The sequence below is a fragment of the Cavia porcellus genome, unplaced genomic scaffold (genome assembly GCF_034190915.1).
Source record: "Cavia porcellus strain 051 isolate PalLab524CR breed Dunkin Hartley unplaced genomic scaffold, mCavPor4.1 scaffold_17, whole genome shotgun sequence".
NCBI classification, from domain to species: Eukaryota; Metazoa; Chordata; class Mammalia; order Rodentia; family Caviidae; genus Cavia; species Cavia porcellus.
In genome coordinates this window covers 70,777,858-70,800,120 of record NW_026947500.1, presented here as the reverse complement: position 1 = coordinate 70,800,120, position 22,263 = coordinate 70,777,858, and the positions used below count along the sequence as shown (strand labels likewise).

General features: G+C 57.8%; 2 protein-coding genes and 1 long non-coding RNA gene across 5 annotated transcripts; 2 read left to right on the top strand and 1 right to left on the bottom strand.

The window, feature by feature from the left end:
* Positions 1–318: 318 nt before the first annotated feature.
* Positions 319–10,771, bottom strand: LOC134471051 (uncharacterized). Its single transcript, XR_010040396.1, has 2 exons — positions 10,418–10,771; positions 319–4,307 (listed from the first exon to the last, which is right to left on the bottom strand). It is a non-coding gene; the product is annotated as an uncharacterized LOC134471051 (long non-coding RNA).
* On the top strand, positions 3,293–9,828 carry Ecsit (ECSIT signaling integrator). The gene is made up of 7 exons (XM_003461263.5): positions 3,293–3,409; positions 5,579–5,996; positions 6,480–6,703; positions 8,718–8,775; positions 8,863–9,011; positions 9,095–9,200; positions 9,492–9,828. Exons 1-7 carry the CDS (start codon positions 3,314–3,316, stop codon positions 9,734–9,736), a joined length of 1,296 nt encoding a protein of 431 aa, XP_003461311.2. The 5' UTR covers positions 3,293–3,313; the 3' UTR covers positions 9,737–9,828.
* Positions 9,968–21,774, top strand: Znf653 (zinc finger protein 653). Of its 3 annotated transcripts, none has more exons than XM_003461247.4 (9): positions 9,968–10,458; positions 12,845–12,888; positions 13,902–14,117; positions 18,452–19,084; positions 19,187–19,367; positions 19,450–19,561; positions 19,989–20,103; positions 21,133–21,232; positions 21,358–21,774. In XM_003461247.4, exons 1-9 carry the CDS (start codon positions 10,160–10,162, stop codon positions 21,533–21,535), a joined length of 1,878 nt encoding a protein of 625 aa, XP_003461295.1. In that variant the 5' UTR covers positions 9,968–10,159; the 3' UTR covers positions 21,536–21,774. The 3 variants fall into 3 exon arrangements, with proteins under 3 accessions (XP_003461295.1, XP_063084788.1, XP_023419858.1); XM_063228718.1 differs by having other exon boundaries at positions 19,989–20,198; XM_023564090.2 differs by having other exon boundaries at positions 18,452–19,367.
* Positions 21,775–22,263: the final 489 nt, after the last annotated feature.

Genomic DNA, 22,263 nt, shown 5'->3' with positions numbered 1-22,263 from the left:
TGGGTGGCCCAAGAAACCAAATCAGACTCCATGCTCTCCCATTTGGGAGGGATTAAGGGGCGTGACAGCGAATCCCCATCACAACTGGCCACATTGTTCTTTTATGGCTGTTGCACATACATTAATTCAAAGTCTATAAAATTCTATTAAAGTCAGTGGGTGCTGGGGCATGCTTGTAGGCCCAGCTTCTCGGGAGGCTGAGACAAGAGGATCACTGGATTCAGGAATGCAAATTAGCCTAGACAACATAATGAGACTGTGGCAGGAGAAGGGGAAGGAGAAGGAATAAAACCTAAAAGCAAACCAAAAAACAAAACATCTTAAAAATATTTTGTATTATAATTGACCCATTTCACGGGTGACAGCATTGAGGCACAGATGGGCTAAGCATAAGCGAAGGACCACGGAGCTGGAGTATGGGTCTGTCTCCTTCACATCAGCGAGGTATCCTTGGAGCCTAGAACTGTGTCTGACACACAGTGAGCGCCCAAAAAATGCTTGTCGAGTGAATAATCCATATCCCTCCAACTTTCACTAATTCACTCCTGGATTTCAGGTCAGATAACTGGGGCTCCTGGCAGGTCTTACTGGTCTCCCAAATCCATCTTCACAGCCAGGAAAAACCTAACACCTCCCCATGGGTCTCACTCCACAGTTCCCAGATCTGCAAGTCGGCTTGCCAGATTAGGGAGTGTGGCTTTTCGCTTTAGGAGGCGGAACCAAAGTAATAGCTTCTTTATATTGGTTATTATTCTCTTATGGGCGGGATCTGTCAAAATCGACTCTTTTGATTTGCTGGCTCCCTGGTGACCTGTAACCCGGAAGTTCCTTTGATTAACATGGCGGCGCCCAGGAGCAAGACAAAACCTGCCCGGGTTCCGTGGCCTGTCGCGTGAGTAGGTAGGGCGCACGCGGGAAGGTGGACACGAACCTCTGGGGGCTCGGACATCCCGTTTTGGACCTAGCAGCGCGAGAGGGTGGCTTTAGAGAGACCCAGCTGCAAGGTCGGGGCGCTGTGACCTTTTGGGGTGCGGGACGGGGATGTGAGGGAAAAGGCTGCCCGCCGTGCGCTGCCACCCCGCTGTGGGAATCTCCTGCTTTTCGGGGTACGTAGGTGACTCAGAGAGGTCAAGGCTTTAGTCCCCGCTGCAGAGAGGCGGGGGCTGAAAGCTGCGCCTGCTTGTTTCGGGGCGCCCAGCCTAGGAGCTGTTAGATTACACCTGCCTCAGGATGCCGATTATAGAGGTTTAGTAGAAACTCCCCGCTTACTCGTCGTTGGCAGTTACTTAACCATATTCCTGGCGCCCCCCCCCCCCGGCTTCTGTAAACAGCAGTGAGAAAGGTAGACAAATCTATGTCTTCAGACACCCGGACATTGACCAAGTCAGAAATAAACGGGTGGTTTCAGGTAGGGTAGTTGCTAAAAACGCATTAATCAGGATGAGGAATTATCTTACTTCATTTTTTGGAGACATAGTCTCGCTGTATTGTTCAGGGTGGCCTTGAACTCAAAGCGATCTGCCTGCCTCAGCCTCAAGGCTTATATTTTAGCCTGGAAGAATGAGGTGGGGATCAGAAGAACTGGCCTTTGAACAGAAGCCTAAATGATTACAGTATTTGCAAGATCTGGAGGAAGAAAGTTCCAGGCAGAGGGAGACATACCAGGGGTCTGAGACTGAAATCAGCTTGTTTCAAAAACACTGTTGCTGCGTAGCTTGGATGACATTTGTCAAGGCTGTCTCTGGCCCTGGAGGGAGAGCTGTTGGGGTGCAGAAGTGGGAGGCTGGGCAGGTATGCAGCAAATGGATCACGGATCAGGGTGGTAGCCTGCAGATGGAGGGCACCTGTTACCTTTGGGATGCACTTGAAAGTACATACTCACCAGGACTAGTTGATGGATTGAACGGAGAGGTGAGGGGCACGGTGGCCCTAGGACTGCTAGAGCCAGGCCTGGTGGCACAGGCCTGTCATCCCAGCAGTCAGGGAGGCTGAGGCAGGAGGATCAAAAGTTCGAGCCCACCCTGGGCAACTTAGCAGGACTCTCTCTCAAAAAAATAAAAATAGAGAGTAGCTGTGTGACGGCTGTAGGTTCAGTCCCCAGGCCGGAAAGTGGATGGAACCCAGGGCCTTCGCAGTGAGCCACAGCCCCGGCCCTTGTTTTTCAACTTTAAGTCTGAATCTCACAAAGCTGCATAGGCTGGGCTTGAATTTGGAATAAGCCTGCCCCAGCCTGTGAGATCACAGATATGCACCACCTGTGCCCAGTTGAAAATCTGCATTTGAAAAAAACAAAAGTCTGCATCTTCACAAGATCCCATGATGTTCACACGACTCTGTGGGTATACTAAAAACAGAACCCTAAAAACTGAGGGCCACGGCTGGGCCTCTGTGCTAGGTGTGTCCTTAGCGTGCAGAAGGCCTTGGGCTGGCGTGGGAAAGCGGGCGAGGCCTTAGGAACGCATCTCTCTGAGCTTGCAGCCTCCCCACTGTGTGCTTGCGACCCTGACCCTGTCACATCTCGGGCCAGAATGGAACTCGGGGCTGAACACAGGGCCAGGCAAGTGCTCCCCACAGAGCCATACCCCAGCGCTGCTGTATGGGAACCAGACTTAGAGTTCAGCTTTTAGCATGTGCCTGGGGCCGGGCTGGGGCTGGGGCTGGGGCTGGACTCCATGGGAAACCCTGGCTTCCCACACCTGTGTTGCCATGGTAACAAATGAATCCCCAGAAATGGAAGTACCTGGTTTGGGGTTTGTGGTTGGTTGTATAGGTTTGGTTTTGTTTTTGCAGGGCTGGGAATGAGCTCGAAACCTTACACATGTACTCTACCACTAAGCTAAATCGCCACGTCCTTTTTTTTTTTTTTTTTTAAATCTGCTTTTTACTTTCTTCACTGGAGATTGAACCGAGGGCCTTTGCACCGAGCTACATTCCCAGCTTTTTTTTTTTTTTCTTTTTCAAGGTTTCTTTTGAGACAGGATCTAAGTTATGAAGTTGTCCATGCTGGGCTTGAACCTGAGATCTTCTGCCTCAGCTTCCCTGAGTGCTGGAATGACAGGCCTGCACCTCCATACCAGGCTCTGACTTACATTTTAAAAGATGATTATTTGAGAAACAAAAACGTGGCAGAATACAGAACACTTTATGAGCCTTTCTATCTAATAAAATAGGTAACAAATATATTTTAGAAAGTGGTACAGCCGCACAGGCCTGAAGACAGAGATGGCTGAATCAGCAGTCATCTAGGCCCGGCCGCTCGGGCTCACCGCTCTTCTCTCCTGGCCAGGTGGCTCCCCAACCCGGAACCCAGAGCATGAGCTGCGTGCGAGCTGTGCTGCTGGCCCAGTGCCTCCCTAGGAGCCGAGCAGGCGTCCAAAATGCCGTCCTCCCTGGAGCCCTCTTCTCCCAGGTAACCACAGGCAGGGGGCTTGGGAGCACGCGGCACAAGGCCTGGGGTTCGCCTTCATCCTCAAAGGAGCCAGCTCACTCAGGCATGGGGCGCACGCCTGCCATCCTAGCACCCAGGAGGCTGAAGCAGGAAGATCACTGTGAGTTCAAAGCCAGCCTGGGCTACAAAGTGAGATCCTGCCTCAAAAAAATAAAGCCAGCTGGTCTGTGCTGGGGTTCGTGGAGGCTCACTTAATCAAGGGGTCTCAGTGTCCCTAAAGGTGACGGTGTCCACTTTCACATTAAGGACCCAGGAGCCAAGTGGATTTGGGGATGACTGTGGGTCCCTCCTACAACGCTTATAAAGATGACCGTAGAAAACAAACTCCCTGGCCTAGCCTTGCCTTACTGTTTTTAATATCATTTCTTTGCTTCGTTCTTTCTTGCTTGTGTGTGTGGTTTTTGTCGTTTTGGAAGGTTTTTTCCCCCCCAATACAGTATCTCACTGTTTAGCCCAGGCTGGCTTCAAACTCACAGCAATCCTCCTGCCTCAGCCTCCTGAGTGCTGGCATTAGGACACTGTACCATTGTGCCTGCCTTCCCCACGCCCTACAGTACTGGGTAGCAAACCCACAGGCACTCTACCACTGAGCTAAGTCCCCAGCCCCTTTCGAGGTCCTGAAACGTAATTTGGACCTCATCCCGGCTGCACAGGGAGTGCCTTCTCCACGGATTTTCCAGCTCCACGGGCTCCATGCTCAAGTTCATGGCCGTCTGATTAACCATTTCCACTCCTGTGAGGCCCAGGAGTGCTTAAGCTGTCAGATTTCAGTACCCATTTTGGGGGTGGGGTGGAGCTCTGTGGTACAGTGTTCGCCTGGCAGGCACAGGGCACAAAGCCAATGGTTCGATTCCCAGGGCTGCAAAAAAGAAAAAGAAAAGGTAAATCAAATTGCTGCTTTTGCAGCAAAGTATATTGGTGCCCACCAGTAATTCCAGTGTTCGGGAGGCTGAGGCAGGAGGATCACAAATTTAAGCCAGCCTGACCAACTCAGGGAGATGCTGTCTCAAAACAGAAAGACGGGGAAAGAAGGGAAGAGGAACAAAACAATGAGAAAGGGAGGAATAAAACAGACACAAAGCTTCTGTAAATAAGGAAGAGAAAATGGAATGAAGATAGGGAAGGGAAATGGGGAGAGAAAAGGATTCAGGGTGTGGTGCGCACAGGGACAAAACGCGCCGTAAAGTGCACCAATAAACTTAGGGTTTAAAAAATAGAAAAGTAAGGTCAGGAGGGGTCGCTCAGTGGTAGAGCGCCTCTGGCTTTGATCTCCAATACCACGAAAAATAAAGTAAAATACAAATTTTAAAATGCCAGACACGAAGGTGCATGCCTATAATCCCAGCCTGGGCACTTTAGCAATTTAGAGAGACCCTGTCTCCAAATTTACAAATAAATAGAGGCAAAAGGGCTATGGATTTTTTTTTTTTTTTTTTTTTTTTTTTGCTTTTTATCGGTACCGGGGATCAAACTCCCATCTGCCTGCTTGCAAGGCAGGCGCTTTTGCGGCTGAGCTAAATCCCCAGCCCTTTTGTCTTTTTTTTAGATGGGGGTCTCGCTATGCAGTTCAGGCTGGCCTTGAGCTCACTGTGCAGCCCAGGCTGGTCTGAAACTCACAACAGTCCTCCCGCCTCAGCCTCCCGAGTGCTGGGATCGCAGTTATGAGCCACCACCGCCCGGCTTTGGATGTAGCTTTTTATGAATGCCCTGGGATAAATCCCCAGTACTGCATTGTTAATTTAAAAGGAAAGAGAGCAAGATAAATTTAAATATCCATTTGCAGGATTGTTGCATCGCTGTCGTCGTGATGAACATTACCAAAGACCTGTCCCCACCAGTGTCTAAGAATGCCGTTTTCCTACTCGGCAGGGCTGTTTTGTCGTTGTGTAGTGGCGTCTGGTCCTTCGATTCCGTTTTTATTTTTTGAGACAGTATGCCTTTGTAGTTCAGGCTGGCCTAGAACTCACAGCGACCCTCCCGTCTCAGCCTCCCAGGCCCACACCACCAAGCCTGGTTCCCCAATCTTGTATTGGTAACCTCTGCCCCACATTCCCTAGAGGGCCTCGGGGCCGCCAGTGCCCCCTCTCCCAGCAAAGCCAGCTGGATTCCAACAGCGACGTCTGTCCCCAGGTGCCACCCTTCCTCCCCCGGGGCCTCCACTGCAGCAGCTCGCCCCTCTCCTCCGTGAAGGCCCCCGTCCCCCGCCCACCCGAGCCTGGGAAGAAGCCCGGAGAGGTTCGAGCACCCCACGAGGAGCTGTTCCAGCCGGCGCCAGGCGGCGCCCGGGACAAGGCCAGCTTCGCGCTCGCCGTGCAGAACTTCGGGCGGCACAGCGTGCGCAAGCGCGGCCACGTGGACTTCATCTACCTGGCGCTGCGCAAGATGCCTGAGTTCGGCGTGGAGCGCGACCTGGCGGCCTACAACCTGCTGCTGGACGTGTTCCCCAAGGAGGTCTTCCGGCCGCGCAGCGCCTTCCAGCGCATCTTCACCCACTACCCGCGGCAGCAGGAGTGCGGCGTGGCCGTGCTGGAGCAGATGGAGCGCCACGGTGAGGCGCTCTGCCGCGGGCTGCCCCACCCTCCAGCCCACCCCCACCTTCCTGCATCTCCTGTTTTTATAGTTTTGGGTTTTTGAGATAGGTCTTACCACTTAGCTCAGGCTGGCCTTGAAGTCACCACGTGGCTCAGCCCGTTCTCAAACTTGGAGGATCCTCCTGCCTCAGCCTCCTGGGGGCTGGGATGACGGGCGTGTGCCGCTGTGCCCGGCTGAATCGCTTTCTGTCCCAATCTTCCCTGGTTTCCGGGGTCTTTTCCTTTTTAGATTCATTTGTCTCCTCTCTCTCTTCCTCCCTCTCTCCTAATGCTGGGGATGGAACCCAGGGCCCTCGCACCTCTAACACGCCGGGCAAGGGCTCTGCCCTGAGCTCCACTTTGTAATTCTCCCTCGCTGCCCGTCTCTGTCCTGACCTCGGCGCCCTCTTCCGTCTGCCACCCGCCTCCCGCCCTGAGGCTATGCCCATCTTCCAGCGCAGGCGTGATGCCTAACAAGGAGACCGAGTTCCTGCTGCTGCAGATCTTCGGGCGCGGCAGCCACCCCATGCTCAAGTACGTGCGCATGCGCCTGTGGCTCACGCGCTTCCAGAACATCAACCCCTTCCCGCTGCCGCACGAGCTGCCCCAGGACGTGGTGGAGCTGGCCACGCTGGGCCTGAGGCGCGTGGAGCCCGACCTCAGCGCCAGGGTCACCGTCTACCAGGTACCTGCAGGCCTGCGGCCGTGGATCCCACACCCTGCCCCACCAGCCTCCCGATGACTGCGCTAAGGGTGCCCAGCTGGTGGCTTCCTGTAGCCCTGCTCCCTACCACAGCTCGCCGCTGTCTCCGCCCCTTTGACTGCTGTTAATACAATAGCTTCTGCTAGGACAAAGTATCAGCGGCTGGGGAATCAAGAGACTTAATGTAGTGTGGTGGTGCACGTCTGTAATCCCAGCATCTGGGAGGCCGAGGCAGGAGGACTACTGTCAGTTCAAGGTCAGCCTGAACTAGCAAGATCGTGTCTCAAAAAACCTGAAAAGTGTAACTGAAGCAATCCCATGAATTTATTTACTTAGTCTTTTTGAGGCAGGGTCTCTGTATGCAGTTCAGGCTGGCTTTGACCTCACTCTGTAGCCTAGGCTGGTCTGAACTTGCAAGGATCCTCCTGCCTCAGCCTCCCGAGTGCTGGGATTACAGGCCTGAGCCACCACTACACCCAGCTGTACATACATTTAACAGGTTCACGACAGGGTCTTAATTCATACCTCTCACTGCTGGTGGCTCTGAGCCACCGAAGTACACACAGAACTGTCCCCTCAAGTGGCATGGAAGAGTCCCATCAGGCGCCACACGCCCCCTGAGAGGACAGCCATACTTGTACCTCTGGTGGTTCAGGCCAGTGGGAGCATGTCAAGAAAAATTAGGCTGGACGTGGTGGTGCAGGTCTGTAACCCAGCACCTGGGAGGCTGAGGCAGGAGGATCACCGCAATTTCAAGGCCACCTGGACTGCACAGTGAGGCCCTGTCTCAAAATACAAAAGCTTCTCAAACAGCAGGGCTGTTTTGCTCTCTCCTGTTTGATTTTGGAGGCGCTGGGGCTGTGACGCAGACCTGGTGCTTGCCACACAGCTGCAGGCCGGCCGGAGCACTGTGCTCCCCACACCCTGGGCCTTGCCGCCCGCTGTGCTCACTTCCCCGCCCCGGGAGCAGCACAGCTCCTGGCCTGAAGGGTGGCAGAGGGCCGTGTGCAGCCCCTACTGCACTCACAGCTTATGTGTTTTGTAAAACATCAGTCTCAGCCCCAGTGGGGGTTTGCACCCACAATCCCAGCTACTCGGCAGGCAGAGGCAGGCAGGCTGCAAGTTCCAGGCCAGCCGGGCACCTCAGTGAGACCCTGTCCCAGAAGCAGAGAGCAGAAAGAGCTGGGAAACGCTCAGTGGCACAGTCCGTGTGAGGCTGTGTCCAATCTCAGTACTGCAAAGAAAAAAGAGGACATTGAGTTTTGGTGTTCAAAAGTCATATTCAGATACCACAGGGAACCCCTTCCCACCTGGACACTGCTGTATTTATGTGGATGTGGTGCTGCAGGACTGTAACTCCAGCAATCAAGAGGCTGAGGCAGGATGATCCCTGAGACCAGCCTGAACTGCAGAGTGAGGCCCACAAAAAGCCCAAAACCAAAACAGTTATTTGATTCTTGCATCTCTTTCCTAGGATATGTGTAGTGTAAAATTATTATTTTTTTAAATTCAAAGCACTGGGTACTTATTGTTTGCTAGGCACTGTTCTAAATGGTTTAAGTGTTGCCTGAGGTAAGGATTATTATTGTCCTCATTTTGCAACTGGAGAAACAGAGGTATACAGGTACAATGAGTTGGCCAAGGTCACACACATTATGACAGCCAGGATTTTGTTTGTTTTTGAGACAGGCTCTCACTAGCCCAGGCTGGCCTCAAACTCATGGGGATCCTCCTGCCTCAGCCTCTTGAGTGCTGTGATTACAGCTGTGCCACCCACCTGGCTTAACAGCCAGGATGTTAGAAGTAGATGGCTGGCTGCAGGGTTCCCTTTAGCATCTTAAATGTCAGTGGGTTTGGCCAAAGCAGAAAGGAGAGGAAGGATCTCTGTGTCGTGCAGGGGACCTAGGAAAGGTCTCCTGGATTTGAAGGCATCCCCATTTGTCCCCTTCTCCTGGCTCCTCTGGAGGTCACAAGCTTCCCCCACTTTTCCTTGCAGAAGTCTCTGCCTGCTGACACGACAGACCCCGTGGACCCCATTCAGCCCCACATCGTAGGTGAGCCCTTCCCCACCCTGGGCGGCCAGGCCTCTGACCTGCCCCCTGTAAGCTGAGTCCCAGCACACACACGAGTCTCCACCCCAGGCATCCAGAGCCCGGACCAGCAGGACGCCCTAGCCCGCCACAACCCAGCCCGGCCTCTCTTTGTGGAGGGACCCTTCTCCCTGTGGCTGCGGAACAAGTGTGTCTATTACCACATCCTCAGGGCTGACCTGCCGCCCCCGGAAGAAAAGGTAAGAGCCCAGAGCCGGGGTGAGGGTGGAGAGAGGCTGCCAGACGCCGGCCTCTGACTGCCTGCCCTGTCCTGCCCGAGCAGGACGTGGAGGAGATCCCGGAGGAGTGGAACCTCTACTACCCGATGAAGCTGGACCTGGACTATGCAAGGAGCAGCTGGGATGACTACGAGTTCGATATCGACGAAGGTAAAGCAGGCAGGCAGGACTGGGTCCCCAGGACGCGCTGTGGCCTCCGCCCTCCGGGGTTGGGACACCAGGTAGAGTTCATAGGGTTCTGGGCCCGAGGCCACCCAGGCTGTCAACCAGTGGTCCTGCTGGGTATGACCAGGACAGCCCCAGCCCTCAGGTGGGCGGGGAGGCAGGCAGTGAGCAGTGCAGGCGCACTGCGGGCAGGAGACCCTGCAGGAAACGGAGAACCGGAGGGGGCGTGAGCGGTGGGGGCTCTGCACCGGGCTGCACGAACCTCTCTCCCAACAGTGGAGGAAGGCCCAGTCTTCGCTATATGCATCGCGGGAGCCCACGACCAGGAGACGCTAGCCAAGTGGATCCAGGGCCTGCAGGAGGCCAACCCGGCCCTGGCCCGCATCCCCGTGGTCTTCCGGCTGGCTGGGTCCAGCGGGGAGCTGCGGACGGCATCAGGACTAGAGGATTCACGCCAGACCCGGCGCGAAGGCCAGGTGGACCATGAGCATCTGCAGCGACAGCAGCAGAGCCAGAGTTGAATCTGACCATGCAGGGACCTCACGAGGCCGTGGATGGTGCGCAAGTGCAAGATGAGCTTTGCCTGTACAGCAAATAAAAGTTTTCCGCCTTGGGTTGCCTTCCCTCCTCTCTAGCTATGTGGCATCCCCTCCCCGGGATCCTGAAGAATCAGCAATGGGTTCCTTCCACTCCTCAGGATCTACGAGCTCTTCTATCCTAGTGCCGAGCATAAACTTTATGCCTTCCCTCTAAGAGAAGTTTAACAGAAAAACCAGTGGTGGGGAGTACAGGTTTGCACGCATGCGCAGCTCTAGCTCCGAGTCTCCTTTTGGCGCCGCGGGGCAAGGAGAGTAGGAGAGAAATTTCCCGACGGCGCGGAAGATGTGCGCCACTTCCGGTCGGGCTCCTAACAACGGGGGAGGCTGGTAACCAGGGTGGGGGGGATGGCGGAGCGGACGCCGGAGCCCGAGGCGGAGGCGGAGGCTGAGTCGGGCGCAGGCGGGGAGGCGGCGGCCGAGGAGGGCGCGGTGGGTCGCAAGGCGCGGGGTCGGCCGAGGCTCACGGAGTCAGACCGGGCCCGGCGGCGGCTCGAGTCCCGGAAGAAGTACGACGTGCGGCGCGTGTACCTGGGCGAGGCGCACGGGCCCTGGGTGGACCTGCGGCGCCGCAGCGGCTGGAGCGACGCCAAGCTCGCCGCTTACCTCATCTCGCTGGAGCGCGGCCAGCGTAGCGGCCGCCACGGGTGAGGGGGCCCGGCCGAGGGGAGGGAGGGAGCGAGCCAGCGAGGGAGGAGACGCCCCCGTCCCTGTCCGGGTCCCGATCCCAGTCTCCCGCGGCCCGCGGGCACGCCCACCCCTCGCGAGGTCCCGCCCGCTCCCCACAGGGCCCCGCCCCGGCACCTGTGAGCCCCGCCCAGGCGCAGGCTGCGGGCCTGGGTCTCCCGGCTGCCGGCCCGGGACGCGCCAGGCTCGCGGCTCCGCCTCCCGCCGCTCCTGTGCCCAATCCTTGCCTGTGTCCCGTCTCGACCCGCCCTCTGGGCGCCCGTTGGAGCTCTGACTGCCCAATCCCGGCTCTGGCTCCGCCTTCAGGCGGTCTAACTACCCAATCCCGAGCGGCCCGGCTCCCGCTCCGGGTTCTCGGTTCCCTGGGCTCTGGACACCAGTTCCTCCCCGTCACGAGGTGCTGGGCCCCACGCGGGAGTCCCACCTTGCGCACCGCTCGCGGGGACCTCTAAACTTCTCGGCTCTTAAAGCGGGCAGAGGAAGTCCTGAGGTAGGTAGAGGACAGATTGGAAGTCTCAATCTTGAGAAAAGAGCATTATGGATGCAGTTTTTTTTCCCTTTTTTTTTTTTTTTTTTTTTAAGATAAAGAGTCTCACCACATAGCCCAGGCTGCGCTGGAATCATAGGGGTGCACCTCCATGCCTGGCTTCTTTTAATTTTTTCCCCTAGGAATGAAACCCAGAACCCTGCACATGCTAGGCAAACTACTACTGACCTACGCCCTCAGTCCAACATTTAAAATGCTTAGAAGAAAAAGAAAAAAGTAGGGGGCTGGGGATTTAGCTCAGTGGCATAAGCCCCTGCCTTGCAAGCAGGCAGTCATGAGTTCGATCCCTGGTACCGATAAAAAGGAAAAAGACAAAAAGTCAAAACAGTCATATAAACTCTTACACTGGCACTATTGGGGAACCAGGGTGGGGCTGGAAGGCTGGATGGAAGACAGCCCCATGAGGAAGGTGCCTTGGGATTATGTGTGCTCCGAGTAGGAAATTGGCACAGGGAGGGATGTCACTTGCCAGATGCTGCTGCTACTGGTGCTGCTGCGTTGTGGATGTGGAAGAGGCAGCCCGGCTTCTGGCTTGGGCTGTTCCCTTGAGGGAGGTGGGTGCCATGACTTATCTCAGAGAGGGAAACCGAGGTGTGGTGGTGAAGAGGAGGAGGCCCCAGGGCACCTGCTGCCAGTGTGCAGCCAGGGCTGGGGCACTGGGTGGGCCCTGCCCTTCCCTGGACCACCAAGTCTGGAGCACTGGTCTCAGCCATCGGGGCTCTGGGCAGCCAGCTTTCAGGCCAGTGTCATGAAGTTCCCGTGGTGCAAAACAAGCACCCAGACCTTAGCAGACTGAACCACCGCTGGCTGCTCTTTGCTGCTTCCGCGGTGATGAGCCACGTGGTTACACCGAGTCCTTCACCTCGGACTCAATACTGAAATCGAGATCTTCAGACCCTTGGACACATGACTCCTTTTCATAAATAGTGAATGTTTCATAAATAGTGAAGTGACACATACCCTCCCAGAGACCGTATTTATTTAGTTTTTGAGACGGGGTCTCCCTATGTAATTCAGGTTGGCCTTGAACTCATTGTGTAGCCCACGCTGGCCTTGGATTGCAGTGATCTTCCTGCCTCAGCCTCCTGAGGGCTAGGATTACAGATGTGTGTGCCATCACAACCAGCTTCTTACAGAGAGTTTAAATCATTTCTAGGGATTGAGAATTCCTGACCCTGCATAAACACTGCCTACGTAGTTGTTCTGTATTGTGTAGGAAATAGTGCCATGAAATAAAAGTCTGCAGGCGTCCCAGACAAGCACAGATTTTTCCAAGAATTTCCTATTCCTGTTTGGTTCAGTCTGAGGGTGTAGAATCAGAAGACTGGATGTGCAGGGCGGGAGTCGCAGGAGCCCCGTGCGCCATCTGACTTCCCTGACTTACGTACTCCCTGGCCAGGGGACCAGGCCAGCAGCTTCATCACTTGGAGCCTCAGTTTCCCTCTCTGAGATAAGTCATGGCACCCCACCTCCCTCAAGGGAACAGCCCGAGCCAGAAGCCAGCTGCCACACTGCTGACTGCTGGAGTAGGGGATGGGAGCAGGTAAACAAAGTCAAAGGCAGCCATGGTGGGCCATCCCTGCAATTCCAGCACTCAGGAGGCTGAGGCAGGAAGATCACTGCAATCCAAGGCCAGCGTGGGCTACACAGTGAGTTCCAGGCCAGCCTGAATGACATAGTCAAACCCTGTCTCAAAACACAGCAAAATACAACTCTCCGCTGGGCGACTGAGTGCCGTCATCGTGCACCGAGCCTGGCCTTGGCCACATGCTGACCCTCACCGCCCCTCTTTGTTGCAGGAAGCCTTGGGAACAGGTCCCCAAAAAGCCAAAGCACAAGAAAAGTAAGTGGAGCCCTAGGCTGGGCGTGGGAGGAACGGGTGATGGGCCAGGTGGAGCCAGTCGAGGAGCAAGGTGGCACTGCCCGGCCACACTGTTGGGAGGCCAGGGAGTTAGGTTCCAGCCTGGGTCTGTGCGTCTGTCCCCTCAGCTCCCCGCAGTGGAACAGCTGCACAAGAGCTGGCTCTGGGCCTGGGAGCTGCAGGTCTGGGCCACGTCCTGGCCGGAAGCCTTGGGTCCTCCGGATGCAGGTGGGCGGGAAACCCAAGGAGGTAGACAGAGCTAGGCTAGAGGGCAGCCCCAGATGCCCCTGGCACCCCCATGGGAGGCCCCAGCACAACCCCAGGTGCAGAGCCCCTGCTGGACCCCCTCGTCCTCATCCTCATCTCTCTACCCAGGGGTAGGAAATGTACCCCCAGGGGGCAGGGCCAGTCACACTCACTGGCAGTTACCACTTAGCCACTCACTGTGTGCCCCGCCCTGTCCCCGTCCCCATCTCCACCGCTGCCCGCCTCCCTCGCAGACAGAGTGGGGGGCTCAGGGAAGTTGGGTCACTCACTGCAGCCGCCCAGCTAGGACCCCTTCATGCCCATCTCCTCACCACAGCCGCCCGCCCCCAGGAGGGCCCAACCTCCTGTCTGTCCAAAGCAGATAAATGCTCCTGCCTCAGGGAGCCGACGTGCTCAGGGAGGACAGGTGAGAAACAGAGGAACAAATAGCTCATGGCAGACGCCACCAGGCATGCAGGGCCAGATGCCACCAGGGCATGAGAGCCTCCTCCTCTCCGATTCAGCACGTGGAAGGCTGGAGGGTTGCTGAGAGCCTGAATGACCGAAACAGTGACAGCTTTCGATGACAGTGCCTCTCCTCTGTGCTGGGCTTTATTGTTTAGATTATGTCAGGAACAACATCCCCGTAGGCAGGTCCCCGTCGAGTCGTGTCCAGGGTGCTCGCCCGGGTCTCCCCTGGGAGCCGGGAGCCGGGGCCTCAGCTCGGGTGGTGGGTGCTGTGTCTGCAGGGCGCCGGCGCAACGTGAACTGCCTGAAGAACGTGGTCATCTGGTACGAGGACCACAGGCACCGCTGCCCCTACGAGCCGCACCTGGCCGAGCTGGACCCCACCTTCGGCCTGTACACCACGGCCGTGTGGCAGTGCGAGGCCGGCCACCGCTACTTCCAGGACCTGCACTCGCCCCTGAAGCCCCTCAGCGACTCGGACCCCGACAGCGACAAAGGTGGGTTTGAGGAGGGCGGGCGCCCCTCGCCTCGGTACCTTCTTCTTTTCTTTGGTTTTACTTGAGGTTGTTTTGTGCTGCGTGCTGGGAGCGTGGCGGAGGTTGGTGCAAGGGCTCTTCAGGTGGTTGGTTTTGACATTTTGACACAGGGTTTCTCTGTGCAGTTCAGTCTGGTCTTGAGCTCACTGTGATCCTCCTGCCTCGGCTTCCCAAATGGTGGGTGACAGTCCTGCGCCCACAACGTGGGGCCTTCTGTTGATTTGGCTTTTGAGACAGGTTCTCCCTGTGTGGCCCAGGCTGGCCTCCAACACCCAGCAGCCCTCCTGCCTCAACCTCCTACGCTGGGATGGCAGGTGTGCGCCACCACGCCTGGCTTTTCCTGACCCATTTTCATTTCTCCAGCTCGCCCAGCGCTTTCTTCCCCTCCGTCCCATGCCCGTCCCCCCGGGGCTGAGCCTCCCTCCTGTACCCCGTCCCTCTTTCTCCTCCTCCCCTCCTCCCACTGCCCCGTGCCCCTCCCTTCCAGAGTGTCCCTCTGCCCACTCTCATCACTCTGGGATGACTGCCCATAAACAGCCAGGAGGGACACAGTGGCCAAGTGCAGGTGGCCTGTGGGCAGCACTGGGGACCCTGTTGGTGGTGACAGGCTGCTGCCGCCTGGGGGCTGGGATTGACTTGGCTGAGAGCATGGGGCCGCCGCCAGGTGCCCCTCTGGGCCTGAGGGTGGAGTCAGTCACCAGCCAAGCCTGCGCTGGCAGGCGGCACAGAGCAGGTGGTGTCCCAGCTGGCCTCGGGGAGGCCGGGAAGGAGAGGCGTCCCTGCTGGGTGAGACGCCCACGGCCGCCCCATTGAGCCTCCGCCACGCTCCCAGCACGCAGGTGTCCTGTGCCGTGACCTGCGCCCCACCTGGCTTTGCCTGTCACCCCCAGCCTGCACCCCCCAGGCCCCACCTCATCTTTCCCCTTGGCCCTGTCCAGACCCCAGGGGTGACACGATGGTCAGGCTGGGACCAGGTGGCACCTGAAGAGCCCTTGCACCAGGCCGACTGTGACAGCCACACCTGCCTGGGCCTCAGCATGCACACTGCAGTTTGCTGGCCACGTCTGGCCTTGGCCTGTCCCAGCTCTGTTCCCTGAGCAGCGCCTCCTACCTGCCCTGTGCCTGGGGCCCTCCCACTGGGACTGTGGGCGGCCAAGGGGACATGGTTTTACTAAGGTTTTACCAAGTCACTGAATTGCCTAGGCTGGGCTTGAACTTGTGATCCTTCTGCCTCAGCCTCCCAGAATGCTGGGATTACAGGAGTGAACCACTACTCGCTAGGAGCATTGTGGTCTGTTTATTGGAAGACAGTGTCTCATTCTGTAGTCCAGCTGATCTCAAACTGGCAATCTCCCTGCCTCAGCCTCCTGAATGCTGAAACCTTTCCTACCTGGACAGAAGTCCAAGCTAGACATAAGAGCCGGACTCCAAAGTCAGGCGTCCCAGCCCCGTCCCCAGTGCACTCAGTGGCTGCCCCCTCCTTCGGGGCGGTGCACAGTGCTCAGGTCCCCTCCAGGGTCACTGTGCGCAGGCAAGGCTGATCCCCTGATCCCCAGTTCAGGTAGGGGCATCGCCTCGGCTGTCAGCTTCCGGTCACTGTAACAAGTACCTAAGACAATCAGCTCATAGGGAGGAAAGTGTTAATGGTCACGCTGAGTCTCCGGCCCAGAGGTCCAGTCAGGTGGCCACTGCTTCAGACCAGAGGTGACAAGAGAGCACAGCAGGCGGCGGAGCAGAATCATTCTCCCCACATCAGAGAGCGAGGGGGCGGGGCTGCAGGAGTCCCTACAGGGCCACGCCCCCAGGGACCTAACACCTCCCAGGCCCCGCCCCTTAAAGACAACACCACCTCCCCATAGGACCCTCTCAAGCTCCGAGCCCTCAACACAGGAGCCGCTGAGGGACCCTCGTCCACACAGCCATTCCCCGAGGGCACTGGGAGAATACGGTAACCAGAGGCGCCTAGGAAACCACTGCTGTGAGCCCTCTGCCGTCCCCAGCTGCTTAGGTGATATTTCCCCATGCAGTGCTCTTGACACCCCCAAAGCAGGTGATCGGTGATCTCCAGGCCCAGAGGGGCGCATGAGGTACTGTGTTCACACAGCTGATGGTCCCTAGGTCGCACCTGTGGCACAAGTGTCCCCAACATACAGTCCCAGAGCATCCAGTATGTGGACTGTACCCCAAACACCCTGCAGTTCTGTTAGTTAGGACACTCAGTCTTTGTTACAGCATTGGTCTGAGAGTCATTCATTGATTCAGAAGTACAGCCCCTGGCAGCCTCTGGGCACTGGGGGCTCTGCATTGGGGCTTCTACCCTCACTGTGTGTGATGGGGGGAACAGTAAGATAAGCTGATAAAAAAACAGAATACACTGAAGGTGATGAGCACCTTGAGGAAAAAAGGAGGCTCCATGAAAAGGTGCCATTTACTGAAGCATCTGATGGAGGTGAGGAAGGTACCAGGCAAAGAAACAGCAAGTGCAAAGGCCCTGAGGCAGGACCTTGCCTCATGTCTCTGAGGAGCAGCAGACTAGAGAGGAGTCGAGACAGGGGTCACTAGGCAGGGGATGACCACACAGGGGCATGTGGCCATAGTGATGGCTTGGCTGCGACACCTAGTGAGTTGGGTTTTGGGAGCAATGTAGGCCACAGAAGCTCTTGGTTACACCTAGCTCTTGTGACCAAACACAGTAGTTTGGTCCCCCGGCCACACACAAAGTCCAGGGTCCTTGACGAAAAGCTAACTTCCTCCTGGGGACCCAGGTTCTTTCTGCCCTTGGCTCCAGCCCTGCTTCCAGGTTCTGGCTGGCTGGTTTGGACAGAGAAGTAGAGCCTACCCTCATCTGCTTCTGTTCTATTGGCTGGAACCAGCCACAGACCAAACCTGCCTGCTGCAAGGTATGCTGGGAGATGTAGTCCATCGTGGTGCCAGGAGGAAGTGGTGGGGTTGGGCACAGCTGGCTTATGATGAAGTCCTCGGGAGCCGGGGACCAACGAGGAGGGACTGCACAAGGACAGTGGTACTGTGTGTGACCAGCATTTGCAGAGGAGGGAGGAGAAACAGTTGAGCTGTGGATGGATGGATTTTGAATGTAGTCCCAACGATTTTTACCGACGGCTTGGGAGAGGGTGTAAAGGAAGAAAATCCCGGGGAGCCGTGGACACGGAGCTGCCCTGCCGAGAGAGGAACGGCAGTCTGGGCACTTTGGGAGGGGACATGGGTGGAGAAGAGCGGGTGTCACTGCGCCGAGGCTGAGATGGTCATGAGACCCCCGAGTAGGACGGGAGGAGCGCAAGGCGAAAAAATCCAGAGTCCAGGCAAACCCCGACCCCGGCCCTCGGGAGCCCGAGCCATGGGTGGGGTGACCACGTGGCCAGGTGCACGGGGGAGGCCAGGCAGGAGGATCAGCACCAGGTCAAGGGCGGCCTGACTACATAATGAGACCCTGTCTCAACAAACAGAGCATTCTGCACTAGGGTATGTGTGGGTTACATGCAGATACTGTGCTGCTTTATATAAGGGATGTACTCCGTACCTCGGTGCATTTTGCTGTCCAGGAAGGATTTTTGGACCCTTTCCCTCACAGACACCCAGGGACAACCCTATCTGCTCGTACTCTTCAGTTCTGTGCACACGGCTTCCAAAACCGTGAGTTTTCTGAATGATGGAAGTGTTCTTTGTTATTTGTAGGCACTCTCTCTGGATCACCCCTAAATCTGTGCTAATGGGGTGACTCAGGGTGAGTCAAGGTGCCACCCCTTGGCACCTTCTGGATGTGAGCTGATCCCCGAAAAGCAAACATAATAGGTTCAGTGGCATACACCTGTCACCCCAGCTACTCAGAAGGCTGAGGCGGGGGACTGCAACTTTGAGGCCAGCCTCGGCATCTTCAGGAAGCCCTGACCAAACAAAAGGGCTGGGGATGGAGCTCAGTGCCTCCTGGTTCAGTCTGTAATGCCACGGACACACAAGATGACGGTTAGGACAGCAGCTCTCAGCCTCTCCCCATCGCAGGACTGGTCAGGGCCTGGAGATGGCACCTCAGGCCAGCACCCGCGGGGTGGCACTGTTCCCGCTGCATCGCATCTCCCTCTGGGCCATTGCTGAGTTGTACTCTTCCAAGGAAAACTGGAATCCTACATAGAACACTGACCCCCAGCTTCCAGCTGGCCAGTCAGGCAGACAGGGTAGCCCGGGACCTCAGCTGCCACTGGGAGCGGGGAACCTTGCAGCAGACACCGTCTGGTGCAGCCCCTGCCATCATGATGGTGCTCTCCCTGCTCTCTCTGCAGTGGCGAATGGCCTGGTGGCCGGCAGCTCCGACTCATCCAGCTGCAGCTCTGCCTCTGACTCTGAGGAGCCCCCCGAGAGCCACTCAGTCAAGGGCTCCTCAGCGGCCACAGTGGCAGCGGTGACAGCAGCGGTGCCTCCTCCCCCCAGTCCTGAGGGGAGCAGCGGGCTCATCACGCAGGAGGGTGTGCACATCCCCTTTGACGTCCACCACGTGGAGGGCCTGGCCGAGCAGGGTGCCCCACTGTGCCCCAATCCCGCAGCCAGTGGCCCCGAAGCCCTGGAGACGGTGGTGTGCGTGCCGGTGCCGGTGCAGGTGGGCGCAGGCCCTGGCGCCCTCTTCGAGAACGTCCCCCAGGAGGCGCTGGGTGAAGTGGTGGCCAGCTGCCCCGTGCCAGGCATGGTGCCCGGCTCGCAGGTGATCATCATCGCAGGCCCGGGCTATGATGCTCTCACGGCTGAAGGCATCCACCTCAATGTGGCTGCTGACGGCGGCACCCCCAGCAGCAGCCTGGGCGAGGAGGTGCCCTGCGCCATGATGGAGGGCGTGGCAGCCTACACCCAGACAGAGCCTGAAGGCAGCCGGCCCAGCACCTTGGACCCCACCTCCATAGCCAGCACAGAGACCAAGAAAGGTCTGGATAGCCCCGCTGTGGCCTCCAGCAGGGGTCGGGTGGGAAATGGGCTCCTGGACAGCCCTCATCCCCTGCGGACACCCGCCCTGTGTCCACCCGTAGAGAAGGAGGACCTGTACTTGCTCAGAAAGGAGGAGAAGGAGGAGCTGGTGGCCCCCCAGCTGGCGGAGCTGGCACCGACAGTGCCTGAGAGCGCAGAGCCCGAGGCAGAGGCAGACGGCGAGGAGCTGGATGGCAGCGACATGTCTGCCATCATCTACGAGATCCCCAAAGAGCCAGAGAAGTGAGTGCCCAGGGGGCAAGAGTGGGGGCGAGAGCCAGGCACGGCCGGCCCAGCACCCTGACACGAGGGCTCTTCCTCCCAGGAGGCGGCGCAGCAAGCGCTCGCGGGTGATGGATGCCGACGGCCTGCTGGAGATGTTCCACTGTCCCTACGAGGGCTGCAGCCAAGTCTACGTGGCCCTCAGCAGCTTCCAGGTGAGGTCGTGCTCCGGCCTGGCTGCCTGTGCTGATGAGCCAGAGGCTCTCGGAGGAGCCTGCTGGGTGTCCCTGGCCTGGGGTCTGTCATGTGAGCCACCTCACCACAGCTGGTCACAAACCCCCCCTGTGACCAGAGAGCCTGCTGGACACCTTCCCCGTCCACAGACTGGCAAAGCCCCAGGCCCTTCCCAGGTTTCACTCACACCCCACCCAGAGCCACCATGGCGGCCAGCAGGTGCGTGCAAAGCTGCTCTCTGACCCTAGTTGTGTCCCTGGCAGTCTGAGAGCTGGCTAAGTGCACCCCACTCCACTCTCCCAACTAGCCGACACTGGCCCCAGCCTACCTCCCAGGCCCCCCATCATTCCCCAACCTTGGGAGCCCTTCAGATGGCCCCACATCCCTTCCCGCCCCTCTCTCCCCCAGAACCATGTCAACCTCGTGCACCGGAAAGGGAAGACCAAAGTGTGCCCTCACCCCGGCTGCGGGAAGAAGTTCTATTTATCCAACCACCTGCGGCGGCACATGATCATCCACTCAGGTCAGGCCCTGGGCCCGCTGGGGACATGGGCAGGGCCTGCAGCCAACACCAGAGCAGGCGGGGTCCCAGCGTGGGACCTCACAGCCTGCAGCCTGGTGAGCGCAAGCCACACACAAGACACAGTGTCACCTTAGAAAGCACGTGGAGAGCCTGCCATGGTGGCACACGCCTGTCATCACAGCACTCGGGAGGCTGAGGCAGGAGGATCGTTGTGACCTCAAGGCCAGCCTGAACTGCACAGTGAGACCCTGTCTCAAAAAGACAAAAAACAAAAAACAAAGCACATGGGGGCTGGGGATTTAGCTCAGCGGCATAAGCGCCTGCCTTGCAAGCAGGCAGCCGTGAGTTCGATCCCTGGTACCGGTAAAAAGGAAAAAGACAAAAAAAAAAAAAAAAAAAAAAAAACAAAGCACATGGACTTGGACAAGCGAGGTGACTGTCCCCTGCCCACACCATGAACAGGTTGCATGGGGACTTAGGGACAGGACGTGGACAGCAAACTGCCTTCTAATGCGTGCCTGCTGCTGGAGTCCTGCTCATGTGCTGGCGGTCCTGGGGGCCGCACCCAGGGAGCCCTCAGCTACACCCTCGGCACTTTGTATTTTGAGACAAGGTCCAGACATGATGCCCAGGCTAGCCTCAGCATCTCCGACTGCTGTGACTACAGGCATGTGCCACCCTACCTGGCAGTTCATTTTTAAAAGAATTTTAAACCACTTTTTTTTTCCTGAAAAAAAATGTTGCTTAAAAAAAGGCAAAGCATAGGTTGCAGAAATACCAGATGCCAAAGGTGACACACACTGGGAACAAATCCAGGCACATCTTAGCTCACACTTCGAGCTCAGTGCCCCTCAGGAACGGGAGGCTGGGCAGTGACGGGCCCCGTGTTATCGCTGTCATTGTTAGAAGGGTCACCAGTGCTGGCAGGAGGTGGGGCCTGGGAACGGGCACCTGCCTTTCTGTGCACATCAGGGCCACCCTCAGGCCCTGCCGAGGGCAGCATTCTCAGCCTGTCTCCACTGCCCCCAGGTGTCCGTGAGTTCACCTGTGAGACCTGCGGCAAGTCCTTCAAGAGGAAGAACCACCTGGAGGTGCACCGGCGCACACACACCGGCGAGACGCCTCTGCAGTGAGCGCCCGCCCCGGGGCTGGGAGGGAAGGCCGCGGAGACCCCGCCCCTTTGGGCAGGCCCCGCCCCGGCCGCCTTGGCCCCGCCCCTGACCCCGCCTCCTCCTGCCGCCCGGGTTCCCGCAGGTGTGAGATCTGCGGCTACCAGTGCCGGCAGCGCGCGTCGCTCAACTGGCACATGAAGAAGCACACGGCCGAGGTGCAGTACAACTTCACGTGCGAGCGCTGCGGGAAGCGCTTCGAGAAGCTGGACAGCGTCAAGTTCCACACGCTCAAGAGCCACCCGGACCACAAGCCCACCTGACCCACGGACCGCTGACCGTCACCCCTAATTTATTCGTCCACTTGGACACCAACCCGGACCCGCGGGGGCCTGGACAGCTGCTGGGGCCACCCGGGTCGGGGCCCGGAAAGAGGCGGCCATGGCACGCCTGTGCGGCTCCCCCACCCCGCCCTGCTGCCTCTCTCCTCGGAGCTGGCACCTGGCCACGCTGCCGGGACTGTGGAGGGAGCAGAGCGAGATTAAAAGGCGAGGAAGGAGCAGCCCTGCCCTCCGCCTGGGTGATTTGGGGCTGGGCCCCTCTGTCTTGCCCCACATGCCCCACTGCTGTCAGCCTCATCCACCAGGCTGCTGGGCCTAGCAGACCCCAGCGCAGCCGCTGCTCCTCCCGGGGTGGGGTGGGGAGCCGGGCAGCCACTGGGACGCTGATGACTCACACCAAAGCCCGCTGCTCCTGTCTCCTGGAGCGCTCGTTCCCCACCCCAGAGGAGTCGGGGGACTGCTCAGGAAACCCCCAAATGAGAAAGCCCCAGCCAGTAGCAAGCACGCGCAGAGAATGACGCGTCGGTTTCCCGGGGTACCATGTAGGAGACCTCCCTAAGAATATATTTCCGCATAAGCCAGAATGAGAGAGGTCCCACCCACCCCTGAAGAGAGCTGAGAAAGGCAGTTCTCAGGCCTGAGTAGCCAAGGCAGAGCCGCGAGGCCGAGGCCGTGGCGGCGTGCTAAAACAGGAACTGCGTGGGAGAGAG

Excerpts from the sequence above, each read along its gene's own strand:
- Ecsit (XM_003461263.5), top strand. The coding sequence starts at position 3,314 with ATGAGCTGCGTGCGAGCTGTGCTGCTGGCCCAGTGCCTCCCTAGGAGC. Across the intron at positions 8,776-8,862 it reads CATTCAGCCCCACATCGTAG|GCATCCAGAGCCCGGACCAG; the intron begins GTGAGCCCTTCC and ends TCTCCACCCCAG. Across the intron at positions 9,012-9,094 it reads TGCCGCCCCCGGAAGAAAAG|GACGTGGAGGAGATCCCGGA; the intron begins GTAAGAGCCCAG and ends CTGCCCGAGCAG.
- Znf653 (XM_023564090.2), top strand. The coding sequence starts at position 10,160 with ATGGCGGAGCGGACGCCGGAGCCCGAGGCGGAGGCGGAGGCTGAGTCG. Across the intron at positions 10,459-12,844 it reads CAGCGTAGCGGCCGCCACGG|GAAGCCTTGGGAACAGGTCC; the intron begins GTGAGGGGGCCC and ends TCTTTGTTGCAG. Across the intron at positions 14,118-18,451 it reads GGACCCCGACAGCGACAAAG|TGGCGAATGGCCTGGTGGCC; the intron begins GTGGGTTTGAGG and ends CTCTCTCTGCAG.